The 23699-nt window shown below is 40.7% G+C and overlaps 2 protein-coding genes across 3 annotated transcripts; one reads left to right on the top strand and one right to left on the bottom strand.

Annotated features, from left to right (window-relative positions):
- Positions 1-479: 479 nt before the first annotated feature.
- On the bottom strand, positions 480-8923 carry actr5 (actin related protein 5). 2 transcript variants are annotated; one of them, XM_044210427.1, is made up of 10 exons: positions 8493-8923; positions 6050-6288; positions 5683-5852; positions 5204-5421; positions 4716-4880; positions 4061-4165; positions 3678-3817; positions 3304-3436; positions 2710-2842; positions 480-1233 (listed from the first exon to the last, which is right to left on the bottom strand). In XM_044210427.1, the coding sequence occupies exons 1-10, from the start codon at positions 8874-8876 to the stop codon at positions 1118-1120; spliced, it is 1803 nt and encodes a 600-aa protein (XP_044066362.1). In that variant the 5' UTR covers positions 8877-8923; the 3' UTR covers positions 480-1117. The 2 variants fall into 2 exon arrangements, with proteins under 2 accessions (XP_044066362.1, XP_044066361.1); XM_044210426.1 differs by lacking the exon at positions 480-1233 and having other exon boundaries at positions 1850-2842.
- A 10880-nt stretch (positions 8924-19803) lies between these two features.
- Positions 19804-23530, top strand: LOC122882728 (vesicular inhibitory amino acid transporter-like). The gene is made up of 2 exons (XM_044210419.1): positions 19804-20685; positions 21477-23530. Exons 1-2 carry the CDS (start codon positions 20305-20307, stop codon positions 22662-22664), a joined length of 1569 nt encoding a protein of 522 aa, XP_044066354.1. The 5' UTR covers positions 19804-20304; the 3' UTR covers positions 22665-23530.
- The last annotated feature ends 169 nt before the right edge of the window (positions 23531-23699 follow it).

The following is a 23699-nucleotide window of genomic DNA, read 5'->3' as shown; positions in this document are numbered from 1 at the left end:
TATGTTATATAACAACCAAAAGCCATACAATGGCATCCCTGTTAGACAAATACGATGACTATGTATCGCATGGAGATGAAAAGGTAGAAAACACCCATAATCCATTGTATTTTTTGAGTTGCATGTGCATTTTTTCCCCCTAAATATCATTAAGAAAGCCTTGCTGAAATGTAGTGTAACCATAGAAATAAATCCTGTTTACTTGCTTTTACACATAAAAGATTGCCTTGTTTTTCCTTTTTAATCCTTCTTGTCAAATTTGAGCCAATCACCCTGCAGTCACATGCCTGTTTTGGCTCTGATTAGCCCTGCTCTGCCCTGCTGTGGAAACCAGGGTGCTGTGTGTGTGTGTGTGTGTGTGTGTGTGTGTGTGTGTGTGTGTGTGTGTGTGTGTGTGAGAGAGAGAGAGAGAGAGAGAGAGAGAGATAGAGTGTGAGAGAGTTACTGCTGCTTGAGGAGAAACAGAACAAGCTGGCTGAGGGTTTGCGCTGTGGCACAGTTTAATACTACATAATACTATTAGACCACAGAGGTCTGCTGGGTTAATAATGTGGACCAACAAGGAACAGAACAGTGCAGCAAAAACACACCTGCAAGTCACCTGACAGTTCTTCAGTGAGAGTCAAAACCTTTAGATTAGATAAGCGAGAGAGCACTGGACAGTATCTAGATTAAAAGGTTCCTGTTGTCACGTGTTCTTGTGAACATTAGACTGATTAAACTGTGGATTTGTAGATTAATAGGCTGAGCACAAATATAGTTCAACTGGCATTCACAGAAAACCACATCATCAATTTTAGCATTATCGGAAACCTACAGTGAGAATCGCTGACACAGGAAGTTTGAAACCCTTGGCTTTAAGAAAATCTACAAGAAATTACTATTACAGAGGTCAGTCTATTTATATTGTATAATAGATATACTATTGTGAATATGCTGATAACAAAAAGCAGCAGCTCAGTTGCCACTATAGACAGTAGATTTTGTGTTAATCTGTGCCATCTAGTGGTGCAAAACTATATTACAACACCTAATTGTACAGTATATATAGTATATACTGAATTTTAGGGGTTAGTTCACCCAAATTTAAATTAAAAACAAAAAAACATTTTCTCACTTACCTCCAGTTGTTTTCTATCCATGCTTGAAAATCCATGATTTGTCTGAACAATTTTCTACTGAAGAAATAGTCCCTAGCTGACTGTATGTTCTTTTGAATTATCCAAAGTAGTACTGAAATGATAAAAATTTCAAATCATTGGCAATCATTTTCCAAAGCATACCATAGGATTTTTTAAATAATATCTAATCTTCCAGGCAGTAGACAGCTGAGTCGATCAATTATTGGGTCAGAAAATCAATTATCCACAATTTTGATAATGGACTTATCGTTTCAGTCATTTATCAAGCACAAATATCAAACACTAGTCACAGCTTCTCAAATGTGGGGGTTTGTTTCTTGCCTCTGTTTTATATTATTGTAAACTGAGTATCTTTAGGGTTTGAACTGTTGGTCAGACAAAACAAGCAATTTCAAGATGCTCTCGGAAACTGTGATGTGATTCAGACTAAATCTTATACACTAAAGAACTAATCGATTAAGCAAAAAAACAAACGACCAATTAATTAGTAATGAAAATAATCATTAGTTGTCAGCCGTACTCCAGAGTAATGTGGATACAACTAGAGGTAAGTTAGAAAACATGTTTATTTGTGTGTGTGTAATTTGAGCGAATCAACCCTTTATTTGGTTTTACTGATCAAAATGTAAGACTTGAGGTCTGTTCATCTGTAACTAGTAACATCAGACAGCTGTCAGACTTGTCATTCAATCAAAAGCAAACAACTGTTTCCATTGGTGAAAATATATATTTTTTAAAACATTAAAAACAACAAATTCTATTTACATGGTAATACATGAAATATTCCCACTAGACCTTTTAAGATCATTAATTTGATGACCATTCAATATGAATGGTTTCTTGTAGTTTCGCCAGGCATAATGGAAATAAAACAAAACTATATTTCCAAAACAAGTTTCAATCAAGAAGTTACAGAAGTCACCAAAAACAGTGTGTGAATAGATGAAGTCTCCCTGCAGATTAAGAACAGACAGGAAGTGAATCCCCTTCAACATTCCTGAATGGTGACTTTGCCGGTACATTAAGGTAAAATCCATGCCTTAACACTGTAAATACAGCTACTGCTAATGTACCTTATATTTCTTCTTTTATTGTTGTTTGGTGATGTGTTTCTTTAAATTTCCACAGAGAAATGCCTAATAGTAGACCACATTGAGATTTATTCTTTGAAGTTACAATCATGCTTAGGCAGCATCACCTATCTGAATCTTCAATTAGTTCACACCTCCTCTATGGAGTTTGTTGAAAGGAATGCTTGGAAACGGTAGAGGACACAAACTGATGTAGTTAGACTGTTAGTTAGAAGTTAAACTGAATGAAAGTGAGTAAACCAAAAAAGTAAACATCAGAGACTCTGAGAGCCCAGTTTAGGAGGTAACCATAGAAACATCAGCAGCAACAGTAGAACAGGAGGGAGTCAGGGCAGACGTAAACGTGGTGACGGCAGCAGAAGCTCCAGTTGATGTCAGTGTGGTAACAGAGGGCTCGTTGGGGCGAGCAGGAACTGGTTTGGCAATTTTCATGGGAATGAAAACATTAGAGGCACAGTGCTCGCTCAGGTACTCGCCTCCTTTCTCCTCGTAGTCCTGTCTGCTGATCCATCCCTCTGCCGCTCCTCCCCCTCGTCCAGGTCGATGCTCCAAGGCCCAGTCTCTTGCCCCGTACCAGGCGTCCAGGGCTGGCCGCGACGCCATTGTCACCTGGGAAGGAGTCAGAGTTTAAACGTATTTACAAGAAGATTACCACTGGATTATCTAAACCACCAATCTGAAAAGTATTTGGGCAGTTAAGCCAGGATAACTGGTTTCCCTAGATTTTAGTCTTTTCTCTTACATTACTTAAATGCTTTTAACCTAAATTCTTTTGCTCTTTTTTATTTTTAAATAAAAATAGTTTATTCTAGGGCTTTTCTCTCTCTCTCTCATATAGTGTATATATGTAAGTATTTCTTTTAGATGAATTAGCAATATTGCAAGTATTCTTTGTGGCCTCAAAGAATTCAAATATATATATATAAGAAGTTGACCAATAAAGACAAGATCTGTCTTTACTGGTCAACATCTGAAACGTGAAGTGGGATGTGATTCAGAACAGCATGGTTTGGTACCTTAGGAACATGTAATGATAAATAGAGTTTTAAGGATGTAGGACGACTTTGTACCTTGAAGTGTGACTGGAAGGGCCTCATAGCCAGCAGTTCTCTCTCCACTCTCTCCTTCATCCCAGGGTACTGCATGTTCCCTCCTGTAAGGAACACATTGCTCACAAGCGCCTCCTGCTGCTCTGCAGTGTACCTGTAAGCAGTATGGAAGATGTAAGAAATACATGTCATTTTCTAACATTAAAAAAAAAAAATTTTATGCTAAAATGCAGTATGTATGATAAAATATAATAGGCAAAGAAAGATTTTTGCGTGATCCGTGTGTGTGTTTGCATGATTTCATTAGTGTGTGGCTATGTGTTTATATGTACAGTACGGTATATGCATATGTGTGCTTGATGTTTTTACATGCACATGGTGTATTGTAGCATTACCTGGCCAGGACGTACTGCAGCGTCTCCATTAGTCCCATCTGTTCCTCTCCAGTTGGTGAGGGCTGGAACAGGATCTCTGGACACCGCAGACGCTCCGTCCCCACAAACAGCTGGTGGTACTCTGCCATGTTGAACATGGGCTGGAGACAAGATCAAAGTTAATTTTCACTGGCATTAATGTGTGACAAGTATTGACACCAAATGTTTCAACTTATGAGCAAAGTTAGCTAGTTTCATTACTGTTCTGGCACAAAAACATAATACAGGACAAAACGTTTTCTCACACATCATGCCATATATTAAACTGGAAGATAACTGCCTGGACAGCATTAATGAGGATCTAAATATCTGTCTGGGAAGTTCCATTGACTCTGTGCCACTACCTGAACTACATTAGCAGGTTTTTCTGGCAGTGTGTCCTCAGGGAAGTCAGGATCCATCAGCGCCACTCCGTCTCCCTCATCCATCGGCTGCTCCAGCTCAGACACCTGGGAGAGAGCAACAGAACAGCCTTCAGGCTTCATGTCAGCTGCAGCACATTGACTGCAGCAAACAAGGACGGATCCTGTAGAGCCCCGCAGCACATTCACCGTAATGACATGTAGACCTAATTAATAATTGGTACATTTGAATGTGACCTCAGCTCAGTTGCTCTAAGTTTATCAGCTGCTGCCATCACTTTTGTTGAGAATACAGTGTAGTTTGACCACTTTGCTTCCTTGTTACTGTTGGCAACTGAGTCATTTGCATACCTAGCTTATAGCCAAGTGATACAGTACATACATAGAAACACTGCTTATATAACACTGCTATACACTCAAGTTATACATACATTTTATATATATTTTCTTTCGGTAACCTAATATAACTACAGAAGAAAAGAACAGACATTATATGGTTTTTTTTACATTAATTAATAAGCAACCAAAGGAAATATTTTGAATTTAATTATCCAAATGTTTTGCCAGACACAGAGCATTACAACAAATCGAGATTTCCTAATTCTGTTTTTCTCTGATTTGGTGGCGTATCACCCACCTCCGTCTTTCCCTCTGCTCCTTCGCTGTGCAGCAGTTTCTGTCTGCCCTGCTCCACAGCCACCTGCAGTTTGTTGATGTACGACTGCAACTCCTCAGCTGAGTCCATGTTGAGCTCCACCAGGCTCTTATGAAACTGATCCAACAGGCCATCCTCCAGCAGCTCCTGCACACACAAAACTCTACAGTCACTCTGCAGCACACACCAGCTGTGTTTGAAAATCAAACCGAAGATCTAACATCAAAACACAAATGTAGTTAGAGCTTCTTTTTATTATATAGTTATAGTTATAGTTATCGTTGTAGTGGACACAAAAAAATCCTTAGACGAACAATTAGCCTTTTTATAGTTAGTCTCCTTGTAACTGTCAGATGTAAATGGGTCAAAAAGTCTTTCCTATTGTATATTAAGTGTTACGCATATAAATGTTATTTGAAAAACCTAAAGGGCTTTATAATAAACCGTAAATGATAATATAGGTCCCTTGCCTGTACTGCCATAAGTCTGTCCAGCCTCTCTTGGTCCTGCTGCAGCTTCTCCTCCCGCCGGCGAGCGTTGATCTCCTGAAGCCTTCGAAGCTGCTGAGCTCGTCTCTCCTGCCTCTCCTCCACACTCACACAGCCGCCCGGCACCTTACCCGAGAAGGGAAGCTGTATACGGTGAACCTCCCGCTCATAAAACTCTGGGCTGCGCCACTTTTCCAGCTCTGTGGGAACACAACATAGAGGGAATGAAAAGTAAGTAAAGATGAAAGAGAGAAATGGTTTCCATGCATCTCCATGTCTTCTAGCTCCTTCAATTCATGTCTGTAGACAGTTTATCAATGTTACTTAAGTTTAATTTGGGGAACCTACAACTATTCAAAAATTCAAATGGTTATTTGCTGCTGCAACTTGGAGTTGTAAACTTGCCCAGCGAAGCTCTCAGTGTATCAATATATATGCATGTTTGCTCTGACATCCTGTACCTTCACGATAATCCACAGCAGTGTAACTGTGTTCATGCAGAAGTTCCTCCACCCGGCTGAGTGTGATGGCGGCGAGGTGACCTGGGTATTTCAGCTGGAGGAGGCGCTGTAGGTAGGACGCTGCCTGACTTCCAGCCACGTTCACACGCTTACAGTTCACTGCATCCAACCTCGAATCAAAACCATATTGGACTCAAAATTAGACTCTACAGAGCAAACTGTGCAAAATGTGTGTATTATTGCACTAAAGGGAGGCAGGAAAGAAGGATAGATGGGTAAAGCATTTCTTAAGAGAAAAATAATGTAAGTAAGAATATAAAATGAAAGGGCAAATACAACACAGAAGCAGTTGTCTGTGAATGCTCACCTGCCATTGATAACCGGCAGAATGTGTGAACAGTGGTATCCTGAGGACAGAACAATGCCAGTGTGTGGTGGCTGGAGGTTCCTTTGAGTGTTATTGTGGTAGAAACTGTACAAGCCGTCCACACCGTAGGACACGTATGGGACGCAGTAGCACTCAAACAGCAACTCTGACATCATCTGTCGACAGTGCAGCGGGTTACAGGGCGCCTCTGTCAGCACAATGGGGTGTGCCACACTGCCCTACAAAAGCATGAGGAAAGTAATACTGATTGATCATCAGGTTGTCATGAAAAGCTTTTTTGATGTTGCATATAAAAACAAAAATAGCAGAAATTACCAGGCTGCATTACTGTTATTATCTGCATGTCCTCCCCGTGTTACCGTGGGTTCTCTCCGGGTTCTCCGGCTTCCTCCCACCGTCCAAAGACATGCATGTGTAGGTTAATTGATAACTCTAAATTGCCCGTATTGAATGAATGTGAGAGTGAATGGTTGTCTGTCCTTGTCTGTGTCTGTGTTAGCCCTGCGACGAGTTGGCCACTGTCCAGGGTGTACCCTGCCTAAGGCCCAAAGTCACTGGGATAGGCTCCAGTCACCCGCGACCCCTAACGGGACCAAGCGGTAGAAAATGGATGGATGGATGGCATTACTGTTATTAATGCACACAAATGCTACAAAAACACTTGGGGTACATCCCAATTCCCTTATTTGATTGTTCCTCGCTCCTCATTCCTTGCTTGACCCAGAAATATTTCCAGTTTGCCAGTGTGAGGGCTGTTCCAATGCTCTTATTTGGATTGAGAAGCTAGGAGGGATCTCTGAGGAGACATGAGCGTTTATTATAAAGGGGAAAACAAAAAAAGAAAAGAAAAAAACAATGCTGCGCTGGCGGTGGTAACTGTGCGTCCTTATTAGTACGTGGACAGTGCATACTTCATAAATACAAACTTCAAACCATCGAAAGTTGCTACAGTATTGTTAAAGCTTACTGACAGCTGATCCAGCTGTGCCGCCATCATCAGAAACGGTGGTCACTTTAGATGACCGTTCAGAGGAAAGGACGTTAGAGGAAAATCATGTTTCCTCGATTCCTCTCTCCTCACATCTTTTCCTAAAATGTCTTTGTTTTAATTCTTACGTGTTGCTATGTTGTTGCCTTTGCAGAAGTACATTATCAACAGAGAAGTACACCTGGCACTTTCCGTTGGAGTTAAAAGTAAAAAATCTTTGTGTTAGATTAGAAATAAAACATCTTCTCAAACCCTCAGGCTTTTTGGCTGGTCGAATTAAAAATATCATGATGCCATGAGTTGAGGTGCCTTTCCTATCTGTATCAATGTAGGCCTAGTCTACGATATTAATGGTATTTAAATAGACTTTTTCATTTTGTGTATATAGTGCATACTTTTGAGTATTTTATTGCGCTTAGCTTTTTGTGCCATTTATACATTTCTGTATACTTGAGCTGAAAAAATTACCCAATTCATCAAAAAGTTGATAGACGGGAACACTAATCAGCAAAACATTTTTAAATGCAATGCAGTGTGTGATTGCTGCTATTCTTTGTCTGGTGTGATAGTAAACTGAATATCTTTACTATTTTTGAAATTTTATAAAAAACTAAACAGGGGCATTCCGTCAGAAAACAATCACTTTCCCTACATGTTAACCTATTTGAGAGTGTTAGAATGTGGTTTGATGAACCAGAATAACCAACCATTCACGAGACAGGGGCCCTCAAAGTTGACCCATATTGGACTCCCACCTAAAGAGACAGATATCTTCTTCAAAAATAAACATTACAGTATGCTTCGCTGATCATCGGAAAGCTTACAAACAAGCTTTTCCATAATTTCAATACTTTTGGATAGTGATTGATTTCTGACGGAATGCCCCAACAATTAATCAAGAAAATAATCAGCACAGCAGATTCATCAATGATGAAAATCATTAGTTGCGGCCCTACAGTGTAGGCTACTTGTACATGTATCTTAGTATATCTGTATAGGTCAACTTGTTTTGCTCTGACTCTGGCTTTGAACTTTTGCCTTTTAATGTTAAATGTATGGAGACTTTTTTTTGTTGATAACTTGGAATAAAATTTGATTTAACTGGAGTCTATACAACACTAACCCTAATAATAGCCTTTGTGTTAACTGTTTAGTTTAGACTGAGTTATGCAGAGCCAAAAGAGACCCTGTGTAGGCCTATAAATTAAATATGCCATAGTATGCCAAATGGCTTTACAACTAAAATAAACTTTCCCTTCTCTTTTTGAAAAGACATCGATAGGAAAATAAAATAAATTACATAATAAAAAAGATGATTAGAGTCTCTCTTCTCGTGAAATCAAAGAGAAGACGTGGGTACACATTTGCTGGGTGATACAAATTTTGGCACAACACCAGCGGACACAGTCACATCAGTCACCGCCCACTACTAACCTCTGAGGTGATGCCCAGGTGTGTAAACACATAGTCGAAGATGAGCTCCTGTATCTCGAAGTTGACCACCACGTTTCGGTCGAATTGGCTCTTCAGCAGCCACCGAAGCGGCTCCAGGTTTGGGATATCGTTACCGATCTGGGTCTCGCTGCGGGCGGCCCCACGGCTGCGCGCCGCCACCGACCTGAAGAGCAGCCGCGGTGACTCAAACTCCGCCGCTGGAGCCGCCCAGCCGGCGCGGGTTTGGAAAGAGCCGTTATCTATTACTATCGGGACCGGTGTAGGGGTCAGGCACTGGGCGGGGAGCTCAAAAATCGGGTCTGGAGAGGTTTTACAGTCCTGAAATGAGAAAATCTGATAAACCGGTTCCCCTTTAGAAGCCATTTTGGAAGTGAGTCACTGTAAAATACAGCCGAGTGGAGGCGTGGTGCCGCCGACTTTAGTTCCCAAGTGTTTTTTAAACAACTATTTCATCATACAGGCATTGAATCCGAGTGAATCTGTATAGACCAATACGCAGAAAAAATACCCTAGTAGCACGTTAAATCTATAGCAATAATATAAACGAGTAAAATAAAATGTTTTGGCTTTACTGTTTTAAAAATCCAAGTGTGGCAAACAAAATTTCCCTACATTTGTATGACTTAGTTTTTAATTTTCAGCTAATTCCTGTTCCTGCACTGCAACTAAGGTTTGTAATGTATTGTATATACCGTATTTATCCATTTAAAATAAATATGAATTTTGAAAAATATATCTACCTTTTACCAGCAGAGGTCGTACTACACTCTATGTAAATTAAGTCCCTGTGAGATGAGACACACTGATTTATCCTTGGTGGATTATTAGGTAGGCAAACTCTCGAATAGGGCCTGTTTATTATTTAAGTCACACTGTATATAGGCATCATACATTTGTATCACCTATTATTAAACTGCTATGCAGAAAATTGCAATTGCCATTTAGACAAGATAGAAATTTTATTTCACCCCCTAAATCCCTTTGGGGATCAATAAAGTATTCCTGATTCTGATTCTGATTTCTGATTCTGATTTCTGATTTATTGTTTAGCCAGTCGCTACAAACTCACGTAGTGCAACCACACTTCGTTCAAACCCAAAAAACTTGATTTTAAATTCTGGTGGAGACCCCAAAGATTCCATTTTATGGAATGGTGCAGCCATAACAAATAGACAAACATTTATCTACGGAGTCATTTCCGATCTGTGTGCAAACTAAAATACATGCTTCAAGTCTCACTGCCATTTTCTTATCATCACTCATCACCTCAAATTTGAATATAGGCTATGTGCTAGAAATGGATGAGTCCATTTTGAAGCTACATTTAAGCAATGTGACCAGACATTTACCCCCAGGCCCTCTGAGATCCCGGATTTCTTTCTGTCTGCCCTCCTGTTACTCTCAGCTGACCTAGTGAAGCCTCAGCTGGTGATGTGGGACACCTGCACATGTAAGCTACTGTACATCCCAGTTGGCTTCAATTCAGACCATTCAGTCAATGCACATGTTCATGTTGGAGATCTCACACTCAGATTTTGATTATTCTGAATTGCATGATCCAATGCAATTCCCAATTCTCAAATAGATGAAGAGTAACTGTTGATGTTAAGTAGCCTAGAGTGTAGTCAGCTAATGAACATGTGTACCAGTAAAAAAATATATAATAAATACTGTTTAGAACTTTTATCCATGTGGCTTTCCACTTTTGTTTTTATTTGAGTGTGCAGTTTTTTTCTCAATTTTCATAAATAGGAAAACGAATGACTGCTTCTGTATCTAAATTAGCAACACAGAACTTTCAAATTTCATTCTCACCTTCCTTCAGCAATCTATTAATTAACTGGTACTATGTATTAAGAAAGGTAATCTAAGTTTTGGATTAAATGGAAACACCAGTTTGTGCAGATTATCTTTTGTTTTTACAAAAACATTTTTACATGTTTTCACATCACAGCAGTTTTAATCCTTCTATTTTTGTCAATAACAAACTGCATTTGTTCTTGCCTTGTTTCTTTAAATAGGATATTTGTAATGTAATATATTCTGGCCAGTGCAGATCTAGAAAGTAAACTAAATAATTAGATTGCACACAAACTTGCATGCAATAGGCAAAGTTTTAGTTTAACCCCTTCAATGCTGCAAGGTTAATCTGCAGATCCATCTTCACAAAAGCAGTGTTCCACCCACCAAATCTTTGAAATTCTAATCAAAACCCCAAAGATGCCAAATATTTCAGGCATTTTGTGTATAAAGTAGTGCACAAGACACAGTATTCATGCATGCCATTGTTTTAGCTTGAGGCTCTCTTAGCCAGAAGAATATGCATTTTTACAACAGTGGGGAAAGTGTGTTTTCTGGATTGAGTGTTTTTATTTCCTGGATAGCCCATATATTTGGGAGCAGAGGATGAAAAGGATGAAGGACGGAGAGTATGTTTGTGTGTGGGAGGGGTGTTACTGTATGAAGCTTGATGGTGTGTCACTGAAGCACGAGCACAGTTCACTGCTCAGGCACAAAGCTCTAAGTGACTGCCGCCCCCCTCCTCCTGATGCTAATAAGCAGATCTGGGTCAGCTCACCCTCTCAAACACACACATACACATGGTTACATACCCACTGGTAAGACATACACAGACACGCACACGCAATCACATCCACACTATCCACACATCCTCACTCACACACACATGCACATACGACCACAAATGCAACCCCATCTAGTTTCTCTCCTCTCAAACATACACATACACACACTGGCATCCATTCCAGGAGGCAAGACATGACATTGTGTCGCTGTTCGTGCACGATGCTCGCAGCTCTCTGCTTGTGCTTGTCATCCAGGCAGCGGTGATGAGGCACAGGGGAACTAATAGGCTACAAGCACTCTGGGACTGCCACGCATGATGCCAAGCAGCCTCCATTTTGTGGAGGAGGAATAACAGACTGTTATTTCCCACTGACAGGGAGGGGTAGGAGGGGGAAATACAATGTTAGATAGGGTCAATCATGTTTAGTGTTAATAATACAATGATTTAATAATGTCTGTCATCATTTCTTGTTTTAATTAATTGCCTTTTGGTGTGATTTAGTAGAGAAGTGAGTGGAAAATAAAATGTTAAATACAGGAAAATGCTGCATATTAAGGATTTATGAATAATAAAATATAAATTAGATCATTTTTTATTCAGAATTTTGTTTTGAAAAAAATATCATTTTTTAGCTTTATATATATGATCTTTTTTACTACTACACTGTCTTTTTCACATTGCTCACATGTACAGTACATTGGCAGTAATGGGACAGTGATAGGTTTTCCTCACAGTTAAGCATCGACTCCAGGGATTAGAACCAGAACCCCTCAACCACAAGTTTGTTTCTAGAACATATTCTCAGAGTTCTCAGTAACAATATTCTGTTTTTCGCTCTGAGTGTGTTGTTATGAATCACAGCCTTCTGTAATCATTTCCATTTCATAGTCATGACAACACATAACATTATTTTGTAAACATCAGCATACTGGAATCAGAGGACACTTACAGTTTTTTCCAGTTGCTAACAAGCATTGTTCAATACTGAAACCACATTTTCAAAACTCTTCATACAGTCAGCGAAACAGAAGTCAATGCAGACCAAACTTCTTTTCCTTTCGGCTGTTCCCTTTCAGGGGTCGCCACAGCGAATCATGTGCCTCCATCTAACCCTGTCCTCTGCATCCACTTCACTCACACCAATTAACTTCATGTCCTCTCTCACTACATCCATAAATCTCCTCTTTGGTCTTCCTCTAGACCTCCTGCCTGGCAGCTCCAACCTCAGCATCCTTCTACCAATATATTCACAGTCTCTCCTCTGAACATGTCCAAACCACCTCAATCTGGCCTCTCTGACTTTATCTACAAAACATCTAACATGAGCTGTCCCTCTGATGTACTCATTCCTGATCCTGTCCTTCCTCGTCACTCCCAAAGAGAACCTCAACATCTTAAGCTCTGCTACCTCCAGCTCTGCCTCTTGTCTTTTCTTCAGTGCCACTGTCTCTAAGCTGTACAACATCGCTGCTCTCACCACCGTCTTGAACACCTTTCCTTTCATTCTTGCTGATACTCTTTTATCACACAACACACCTGACACTTTTCTCCACCCGTTCCAACCAGCTTGCACTCGCCCCGTCACCTCTTTTCCAGTCTCCATTGTTCTGAACCGTTGACCCTAAGTACTTAAAGTCCTGCACCTTCTTCACCTCTGCTCCCTGTAACCTCACCGTTCCACCTGGGTCCCTCTCATTGACACACATGTATTCTGTCTCAATGCAGACCAAACTGTGAACCATTTTTCATTGCTTTCAGACAAAATGCATTCAGTGACCACACTTTTCAAAATTCAGGAACTCTTTTCCCATTCGTACTCCACAACATGCAAAACACTGTGTATTTTCAGCACATTTTTCTAATGCTAACACACTGCATTCAAAATGATTACAAACACATTCAAAACAGAATGGTGGCAAATTCCAAGCATTTATGCAGTAATTATTTTAAAATACTGAAAGTATACTAAAATACTGGAGGCAATGAATGCGGGGTGTGGAGACATTTCTCCTGAAGACTGCCAGGGATGGATCAGACATCCCAGGAGGAACATACCAAGATGCCAGAGATGAAATCAGATGTGATGTTGATGAGAACAGAGAGAGCAGACTAGAACCATCACTGTAATTTACTATAATGAACAACTACACATGTTGTTGCAGTAATGTGTAGGATGTATTTTATTTATTCGTTTTCATTATCATTGCAGCCCTGGAGTTTTTCCCCTCTTTTTTCACCTTTTGGTTATACAGTTTTTTACAATCACTATGACAGTCTGTATATTCCCTGTATTTTATTCCATTGCTAATGAGAAACAGCTTATTGCAATTATGCAAATATATAAATCACAGCTGATCTCTGCCAGGGGTGGATAAGGCATGCCAAAAGATTCTTCCCACGGTGCCTTACCAGAGAAGATATCAGGTGTGATGTGGATAAGAACATGTGGCCAAATGCAGAAGACCGGGCAGATTAGAAGATTACTTTGTTTTTTTTATTATAATTCCAGTTCTTTTTCTGTTTGTATATCTTGCAGTAATGTCCTTTTGCAAATAAAGTCTTCACTGCACAATTCTGTGTCTGTATTTTTTTTTTTACATAAACTGTACATTTTATAAAGCTACTCTGAGATGGTCATTCATTTTTTGTATTGAATTTCTGCAGCAAAAGAAACAAAATGCATGCATTTACTAAACCCAACAAAACAAAAATGTAGAGCAGCTTCAAAAGAAACTACAATGCAAAACACAATCTATGATCAATACAATATACTGTCTATTGTATAAGGGCAGACCTGACACGTAAAATAATGCAGTTTCTGTAATTTTAGCTGATGATAGTGGGGTTTTTTTTGTCATTGTGTTATGATTGACTAAATGTTCCTGTTGGAAGAGAACATGTGTTAGTGTTTTGAATAATTATTTGATTTTAAAACATGTTTGCAGTGTTTTGTTAGACATAGTGTATTGTGTTAGTTTATTATTGTATTTTGAAAATTAGTTTTGGGGTTTAGTTTACAATGTGTGATTTTGAGCATGAAATTAACCATTTTGCCAATTGTGTGTTTTAGGTGTGTTGGTGCGTTAAGAGTTTAGGAAAATTGTTAAATGTATCGAAAAAACTGTCATAGCGATTGTAAAAATTTTGATTAATTTCTGATTCATTCGTGTTACAGATGCTTTCAATAAAGTGAAATTGTGTTACAGTATTTATGTGGAAAATCACTGAAACTTTAAAAAAGAAAAGTTCATCAATCATGTAATGCTTCCTGTTGTTAGTGTTTTTTAGGTCAGTGTGTTGTGAATGAAATGTGTGTTTTCTGAATGAGAAATGTTGCCAGTGTTGGTATGTTGGTCTGAGTGAGTTTTGTAGGTGATATTAACTGTTTGGCCAACATTCATGCTGGTAATGCAGCGTTTTGAAAATGTGGTTTCAGTATCGAACAATGCTTGTTAGCAACTGGAAAAAACTATAAGATGTAGCTTTAGTTGTCTTGTGTCATGATGTCACAATAGGATTATCAGTTCAAATTCAAATTAAATTTAGGCCCATTGGAATTACCATAATTAAGTACAGTATTGCCTATGCAAATCAGTCTCTCTTTGTTCACCTGTTCATAGCATTAATTCACAGAAGCAAAAGCTCCTGTGAATTAACAAATGAATCTGTGAATGTAGGAGTGACAGGTAAGAGAAAAGCAAAAGGAAAGAAAGCTCTGTGTGTGTGTGTGTGTGTGTGTGTGTGTGTGTGTGTGTGTGTGTGTGTGTGTGTGTGTGGTGTGTGTATAAGTGAGTGAAGGAATGACGGATGGAGGAAGAGAGCCCAGTTTATGTAACAACTCTGACTCTGAGCACTTCTGATATATCAGAGCCACACTACGGACAAAACCCCCTGCAAACCTCCATGACTCTTCCGCACCATGTCACGCTTGCACACACACACACTGTACACATACATACCGGTAGGCCTACACTCTATCTCTTTGTCTTTCTCTCTGTCTCTCCCTCACATACAAATGCGCGCACACACCCCCCCTCCCACACACAAACACACAGAGTCTGTCACTACCGCTCTCTTCAGTCTCTGGCCCTATAAGCCCAGCAGATCTTTTTGGGCCATAGAGTGATTCATGTGTTTGTGCACCTGTCACTATTCATGCATTCATGTATATGTGTGTGAGTGTGTGCGTGCATGGGTGTGACTGTGTGTGTGGGAAGGGTATTTCTAAAAATACAAATATTCAAATTTATTTGTGCGTGTGTATTTCATGTTGGCAATATCTGTCTTATTTAGTGGATAACATGAATATGTATGTACAGTATCAATATATTCATCCACTGCCTTTAGAAAGCAAGCATCTAAAATTTTAGTAATGTTTGGCCCTGCACAGATCCTGGTGTTTTTAAAATTATTAATGAATTACCTCCAGTCAGGTTGAAGTTGACTTGAGCTATGCTAGGAATTGACCAGTTCACTAAACTCCACCCCGGAACTGCAATTGTCCAATCATAGCAACTGTAACTAGACATGGCAGGTCTGTCCAGCTTTGGATTTCTACACTTGCCAAAGCCACATGGAGCATGGGGCTCTAATAAGAGGTATACTTAGCAGCTTTCAGGGTGGTGCCTTTTATGTTTTAAGGAAGTAGCCTAACCAAACCATGATCTTTTCCTAAACCTAACCAAGTAATGTTGGTGCCTAAATCTAACCAAACTGTGACCGTCACCTGAAATGTTTCTCAGCTAGCTTTATTTTGAAAGTCTAACCGGCAGGCACGAAAGATACTTCCAAATGAAATACATTAGTTTGAAAGTACATAAGGTTTCAAAATCAAAGAATACATGTATTAATCAGAGCACTCACATAAGAACGTAGCACTAGCAGAGCGCTAAATATTTTTGGAATTTATGAACGATTCTCTGTCAAATCAGCAGGGGGGCGCGTACAAACAGCTGTTTGCGGATTGCGGCTCTCTCTCTCTCTCTCTTTACTGTCTCTTCACTTCCCTGTTGTCTCTACACAGCAAACAGCGATGTCCATTGTTCTGAAACAACGCTAAGCGATAGTCACGTGTATCTCGGCCAATAATTTTGTTGTTTTTGCTATTTTTCCATAGATACATAAAGCTTCAACAGAGGGGGCAGAAAATACAACTATGGGGGCTAAGCTCCCTTAAAACCCAGTTTAGGATACTGCTCACTATTGAGCAAACCCACTGAGTGTCTGTTGTATAGTGAGTAGTGAATAAGTGAACCAGGGAGTTATTTCGGACACAGCCCTTGTCTCATTTATTGTTATGATTTCCCCAAAAAACAACAGGCTTTTTTCCCAGTGTATTTTTGCCTTTATTAGGCCTACATACATCAAGGAGGATCACCCCTGTCTGTCTAGTATGACATCTAAAAAAGCCTGTAAAACAGATTGTATTTAGCCTATATTTGGTGGAAACCGAGGAAGAACTGATTTGTTTTTGATGTGGATAAAGGTGGAATATTGCCACCATATGGCCATTTATAAATCCCGTAATTAGAAGCAAAATCTAATTTCCCTGACTTCTTCGGTAGGCCACGCCCATTTTCACCTAAACTGATGTGTCACCTTTTTGATTTTTGCAAAATAGTTTTTCACCACTCCTCCTACAAATCTTATCTAATCTTCACCACGCGTGGTACAAATTTGGAACATATTTGGATGAGACGTAAAATGTTCATCATTTGTTCACTTATATGTAGCCGATAACCTTGGTTTTCAAATTCCTTTAAGCGTGGCCTAGTAGGACTCTTTCACATCTTATTATTTTGCCCTGCTTTTCCTGTTGTGACAAATCAAAATGTTTGCTGTTAAAAAAAAAAGATTATTTTTAAGGAAGGCATTTTGAAACTAAATTCAGCTGACATGTGCACGTACCGCAAGCAATCCAGCAAAGTTGTGTTCTATTTGTACAGCAGCATTTTAATTACCATAAATCAGTGGTCCCGAGAATGACTCACTTGTAATTTTCTACACTATATTCTTGTACAAAGCCCTAATATTCCCAGGATTCAGATATACACAACACACTGTGTTATGCGCATCTGCATCCGGATTAGCATTACCTGATGCAGATCCGGATGCAGATGCGCATAACACAGTCTGTTTTCTATAATAAAAAAAAATCATTCTTGCGACTGTGCAGCCTTGGTAGAGGCAAGTGCTACCTGACTGTTTGTATTTTGCCTTTTCTTTTGTCACTCACTAGACAAAAGGTTAGGATTGACTTAACTGTTTTAAATTATCTTTCCATCCAGGCAGCCAAGGCTTTTAGACACACACAAAAAAAAATAACCTGTGCTGAGAAAATCTATTTTCTCTAAAATCTTAACATACACACACATGCACACCCCCTGTCCAATTACTGTGGCCATGGCAACTATCAGAGATTATTGCTTCCAGCCAGCACTGCGCGGCTGTTAAGCCTCCTATCTCCGGCCTTCACACACACACACACACACACACACACATACACACACACAACCACACATTAGGCCCAGCGTGCTTGCAAGTATACACTCCCTTGTCTGAGTGTCTCGATCTTGCTGTCTCTCACTCATACACACACATACAGCATGAATTAATCCTTCTCTTTGTAGCCTTAGAAACTAAATTGGTCGCCCCAGCAACCAATCTTAAAACCCTTTCAAAGAAAAAAGCAGACTGAAAATCAATTTTGTCATGAGGAAGTAGCTTAGAAATACATCTATCGTGTTGGAGAGAATTTATTGTGGCATGGTATTTTTTTTTTAATACTGAGTTTATTAAATTTCAGATTTGCAAAACGATTTTATATTTCTCCAGCATACTTTCTTTTTCGTTTTTTACATGTCTTTCTGTAGCAGTTTCATTTTTGCAGATTTAGGGTGAGGCAGCAGGTATTTTGCGTGCTTGCGTTTTGGTGTGTGTGCTTGTGTGTGTGTGAGAGAGAGTATGTGACATTTGCAGCCGATCCTCTGTCCCAGCGTTAGCCCGGGGACCGTGCATGTGATGGGGGAGGGAGAGATGCCTCAAGGACTCTCCCTATTTCCTCACTGCCCTACACCCACACACATACACACGCACATACCCCCAGACATGGATGACACACACTTAATAACAAACACTATGTTGGCTTGAACACAAATAGCAGCTGGCAAAACAGCCCAAGCCAAGCATGAAAATATGCGGAACTTTCTCTGTCCTCTGGCTGGTTTCTAAATTTAACCCTCTCGTCCATGTTACGGTTTTGTTTTTTTGTTTTTTTTTTGTTTTTTTGCCTTACAATTAAAATATTGTCTTGCATTTCTTAATACTTTATTCTGTCCGGACCATGACAATTTTAACCAACAGCGAAAAAATACCAAAATTGTGTTTGCTTTACATAGGCTTGCTACACTTGATTAACAGAAAGGTTAAATGTTTTTTAAAGCTCATAAATCGCTGCGGTGAGAGAAATGCCTTGATTTTTCAGCCTTCCTGCCACACATTTCTGCAAGCAGGCTGCAAAAATGTGATGACAGTTTTGTTCAACCGTGTCACAGCAGATTATGGAGGCAAAGATGAGGTGCTTCGTATTCCCGAGGATTAGAGTTGAGGTGGAGAAGAAATAGGCCCTAACTCTCCCCCTGAGATTTTTTTCCTCTGTGCAGATCTTTATTAAATGTAGCCCACTAAAAGACAATAATTAATATAGCTATTAGATGACGTGTGTGGTGCGTTAAATGGGTGGACTATTTTTTTAATTCTGTGTGAAAGAAAAAAGGCTAAGGAGAAGTCCGTTTTTTTTTGTTTAAGGAGCTGTCCGTGGTGCTGTCGGTGCTCTGCAGCAGGCCAGCTGCAGGATGTTCATCATATCAGCAACGAGTTGCATCCCATCTGGAATCAAGCTGTTAAATGAGCAGGAAATATAAAATCTGTAGCCGTGTGCATTCATGAGAAATTCAATGGAAATACTGTACTGGAATTATGTTTTGACACGTACCGTAGAGTAGTCTGTTTAATGTGTCAGAAAAAAAGAATATAAAACATTGGAAAATGCATTAAAATATTTTCTGTTGGCAAATATGCTATGTAGCCTGTGTATACTTTAGAAACACAATTTCATCATTCCTAAAAAATATTAGTCTGCCCGTGGAACATAAAGCCGTATGTCTGTGTATGGGTCTCAGAGTAGGATATGCTGCAGTCCGCGTGCTTCATTTCACAAATTTAAGATGGATTTCACATGTTAAAATACAGTTGAACAGGTCAGGCGGAACAGTTAAAACGTTTTCTCAGGAAAAAAAGAGATCAGTCTTGCACTAATAGTCTATATGGTTATGTTATATAGGCTATGGCGTTGATTGCATTTGCGGTATTGTAGATAACGCAAATACAACTGTGCATCAATGGAAGGATTTTTTTTTAAATAATTCAATACATTTTGTTAAGTTGATGCAGGGGCCCTTGTTAGATATTTATTTAGCATACAGGCATGACGCCTGCTGTTTGTTGATGGCACTGCCTGTCGACCTGTTGACAGAATGCAGCATGAAAGCAGGTGAAATGTTTGATCTCTTCATCCATGCATAATGTCAGGGACAATTCAGTAATACTAAAAGTCCCGTTGAGAGGGTCAACCTCTCTCTCTCTCTCTCTCTCTCTCTCTCTCTCTCTCGCTGCCATCGGTGACAGTTCTCCTGTGCGCGAGCCGTTACACTGGCACTCTATGCGGACACGTGCACGGTCCTCTCTCTCTCTCTCTCTCTCTCTCTCTCTCTTTGGGTGATGCAGTCAGAGATTCCAGCGCTCGCGCTGTCACCGACAGGACCCCCAACTGACAAAACTGCTTGGGAAAAAAAATGCTAAATTGTCTTTTTTAACGACAAATGAGGATATATTTTCGTTTTTCTCTCTGTTTTGGGGCGTTTCTTCGTTGAGGCAGATGACAATGAGTGTTTTGAGGGAGTAATATGGATGAGCAAGCCAAGAAAAGCGGCTGAGGATTTTTAACAGTTTGGGTGAAACGGTTAGGCTGCCGTTAGAAGGCTGGTTAGCTTACTTCGCGACGACATCAAAGAGGCAACAGGCATGACTTTCCAGTAGCAGTTTAAAAAAAAAAAGGCCAATAAATCTACCTGCATGCATCTGCCTCTCTGCTTTTTACTCGGTAATATCATTTCCAGTTGAAGAACATATTTTATTCGGATAAAGATGGCTCACCTAATACGACACAAGCTCACCAACAAGCTGACCAATGCGGCCCACACAGTGTCCAACAAATCTCAGGCCAAGGTCAGCGGGGTGTTCGCCCGGCTGGGCTTCCAGGCCGCGACGGACGAGGAGGGCTTGGGTTTCGCCGAGTGCGACGACTTGGATTATGACTACAGGCAAGGGATGCAAATGGATGTCCTTCAGGGAGAAGAGGAAGGGGGACACCTGGAGGGAGAGGGGGAGCTGGAGGGAGACAGCCACTACCAGAGAGACGGCACTGGCCGGAGGCCCTCGTCCCTGAAGACAGGAGGCTCGCTGGATGAGGATAAGCCAAAAATCACGACATGGGAAGCTGGCTGGAACGTCACCAATGCCATTCAGGTACACTGTGATTACTCTCATCTTGCATGTGTGAATGCAAAAATACCATGTGCTGCATGGATCAGGCCTGCCATCGGACAAAAAGTCACCTTGAAGATTTTCAAATTTTAATTTAAGATTTAAGATGTAGGCCTATGCAAGGGTAAATAGAGTACTCAGGGATGAGCATAATTTCACAGGCCAAGATTAGAATAAAGCAATGTGTTCACTATTGTCGAATAAAATTATATTGAGCTTTCAAATGTATTAAAAAGTGTTATCATAATCCAATCCAGGCTTCAATTTAACGTTTAATTCATGGTTTGAGAGTGAATTCATTAGAGCCAATGGGTCTTAGAATTTATTTATTCAAATCTTTTTATCAGTGGAGCTGCAGGCAAGGCCTGTTCGACTTTGATAGCCCTGAGGCTCAATGGCACCCACGTGCTTATCAGCGTCTCCATCAAATTGAAGTTGTAATCAAATGAATTTAAAAAAAATTTAAATTGTCTTTTTAATGCCTAGATTCGATTCAGCATATAGCCTACGCAAACGAAAGGCCTATTTTTCAAGGGCGAGGCCAATGAGAAAATAATGGTGTGATGCAGACATTAATTAAATGAATCAGCAGTGATAAATCCCACGTTTCTGCGTTGCATTGTTATCTTACTGCACAAAAATCATTTTTTGTTACTGTTATTATGTAAGATGTGAGCTGTGTGAGCCAGTCATTGCATGCCTGGGCTGGCTCGGTCTGTCACTGCGATGTGGGCCTCATCCATTACCACTCAACTGCTCTTCTCTGTCCGCAGGGCATGTTCGTCCTCGGCCTGCCGTACGCCATCCTCCACGGCGGCTACCTCGGTCTCTTCCTCATTATCTTCGCGGCTGTGGTGTGCTGCTACACCGGCAAAATCCTCATCGCGTGTCTGTACGAGGAGAACGAGGACGGCATAAAAGTGCGCGTGAGGGACTCCTACGTGGACATCGCCAATGCCTGCTGCGCGCCGCGCTTCCCAGCGCTGGGCGGGCACGTTGTGAACGTGGCTCAGATTATCGAGCTGGTCATGACCTGTATTCTTTACGTTGTGGTCAGCGGCAACCTGATGTACAACAGTTTCCCGGGGTTTCCCGTCTCCCAGAAAGCCTGGTCTGTGGTGGCCACGGTCGCGCTCCTGCCTTGCGCGTTCCTGAAGAACCTCAAGGCCGTGTCCAAGTTCAGCTTGCTCTGCACTCTAGCGCACTTCGTCATCAACGTCCTCGTGGTTGCCTACTGCCTCTCCAGGGCGCGCGAGTGGGCCTGGGAGAAGGTCAAGTTTTATATCGACGTAAAGAAATTCCCCATTTCAATCGGCATCATCGTGTTCAGCTACACCTCCCAGATCTTCCTCCCGTCCCTGGAGGGAAACATGCAGAAGCCCAGCGAGTTCCACTGCATGATGGAGTGGACTCACATCGCAGCCTGCGTCCTCAAGGGCCTCTTCGCCCTGGTGGCCTACTTGACTTGGGCAGACGCCACCAAAGAGGTCATCACGGATAACCTGCCTTCAACCATCCGGGCTGTGGTGAACATCTTCCTCGTTGCCAAGGCGCTGCTATCTTACCCGCTGCCATTCTTTGCTGCAGTTGAGGTTCTAGAGAAATCCTTTTTCCAAGATGGCGGGCGAGCCATCTTCCCTGACTGCTACGGCCCTGGTGGGCAGTTGAAATCATGGGGTCTGGGCCTTCGAATTGGCCTGGTAGTCTTCACCTTGCTTATGGCCGTCTTTGTTCCCCATTTCGCCCTCCTTATGGGTTTAACTGGGAGCCTCACCGGCGCTGGCCTGTGCTTCCTCTTGCCAAGCCTCTTCCACCTGAAGCTCCAGTGGAGGAATCTCCTGTGGCACCACGTCTTCTTTGACGTTGCCATTTTTGTCATTGGAGGCATATGCGCCATATCTGGCTTCATTCACTCGATTGAAGGGCTCATAGAGGCGTTCAGGTACAATATCCACGACTGAGAGCTTCAGAGATGACCTTTATTTAATGATGGTGTCCTGAAATGCCGCACTCTGGCAGGTTGTCATGACGCAGACCTTATCAAAACATCATGTTGACCACTTGACATAAAAGCCCATGAGGAGGATTATTTGTGTGAAATGTACATCTTTTTATTTTGCCTTCGTGATAATGTGCAATAATAAACTCTACAATCATAGTGTAAAGTAGTCTACTCATTCCAGAAAACATGTTTTATTAAGTGGACAGAGGAACACAACCTCCGCATGAAAGGGGGTGATTAAATATGCGGGCATTAACAAGCCTGTCCGGGTATCAGTCTTCATGCAAATTTGTCAAAGATCCAGTGAAAATGTCTGCCATGGGTCTAACTGTGAGTGTGTACATGTTTATATCTGGGGAATGAAATATGTGAAAAACAATGGAGTGAATATGTCATTGGTTTTTGAGCTGCTAGATATATCATTAATCCCACTTCAGAGAAAATATAATGCCAGGGCACCCATCACATCAGATGGTGTTCTTTGGATTATAATAAACCATGAATAACGTAGGTGTAGTTGTTTAAACAGAATTATTTTTTCAGTTTGTTTTCATTTTGTGATTTATTTTCCATCTTATGCCTATAGTAGTCCTCTGTGGCTCGTTTGTTTTCTTGGTGTTTCAAGTGTCATTCTGGATGAAGTGAATTCAAAGTGCAAGCAAGTGGGTCCTAAATGTGTTATATGAAAAATGTCTAATAATAATATTCTCTTCCTATTTAACTTGTTAATTGTGATTTAATGGAATTAATCATGGTGTGTGAGACAAAGAGTAGCTTATTTGTTGAATTAAGAGATAAATAAATCAAATATTTTATGGCTGGTGATTCTAATGTTTCCTTGAAATGTAGCCAAGGATGACTGAGAAGCGTTGCTGATTTTACTTTCTCTTTTGTTTTTGCTGTTCTGGGCTATGTTTCACTTCTTCTTAAACTGGCTGGTTAAGCTTCCCATGTGAGCAGGTTGAGTATGTTGTAGCTCCAGTGTTGTGTGTCA

The sequence above is a fragment of the Siniperca chuatsi genome, linkage group LG10 (genome assembly GCF_020085105.1).
Source record: "Siniperca chuatsi isolate FFG_IHB_CAS linkage group LG10, ASM2008510v1, whole genome shotgun sequence".
NCBI lineage: Eukaryota > Metazoa > Chordata > Actinopteri > Centrarchiformes > Sinipercidae > Siniperca > Siniperca chuatsi.
The sequence above is the reverse complement of the archived record's forward strand: the minus strand, read 5'-3'. Positions and strand labels throughout refer to the sequence as shown.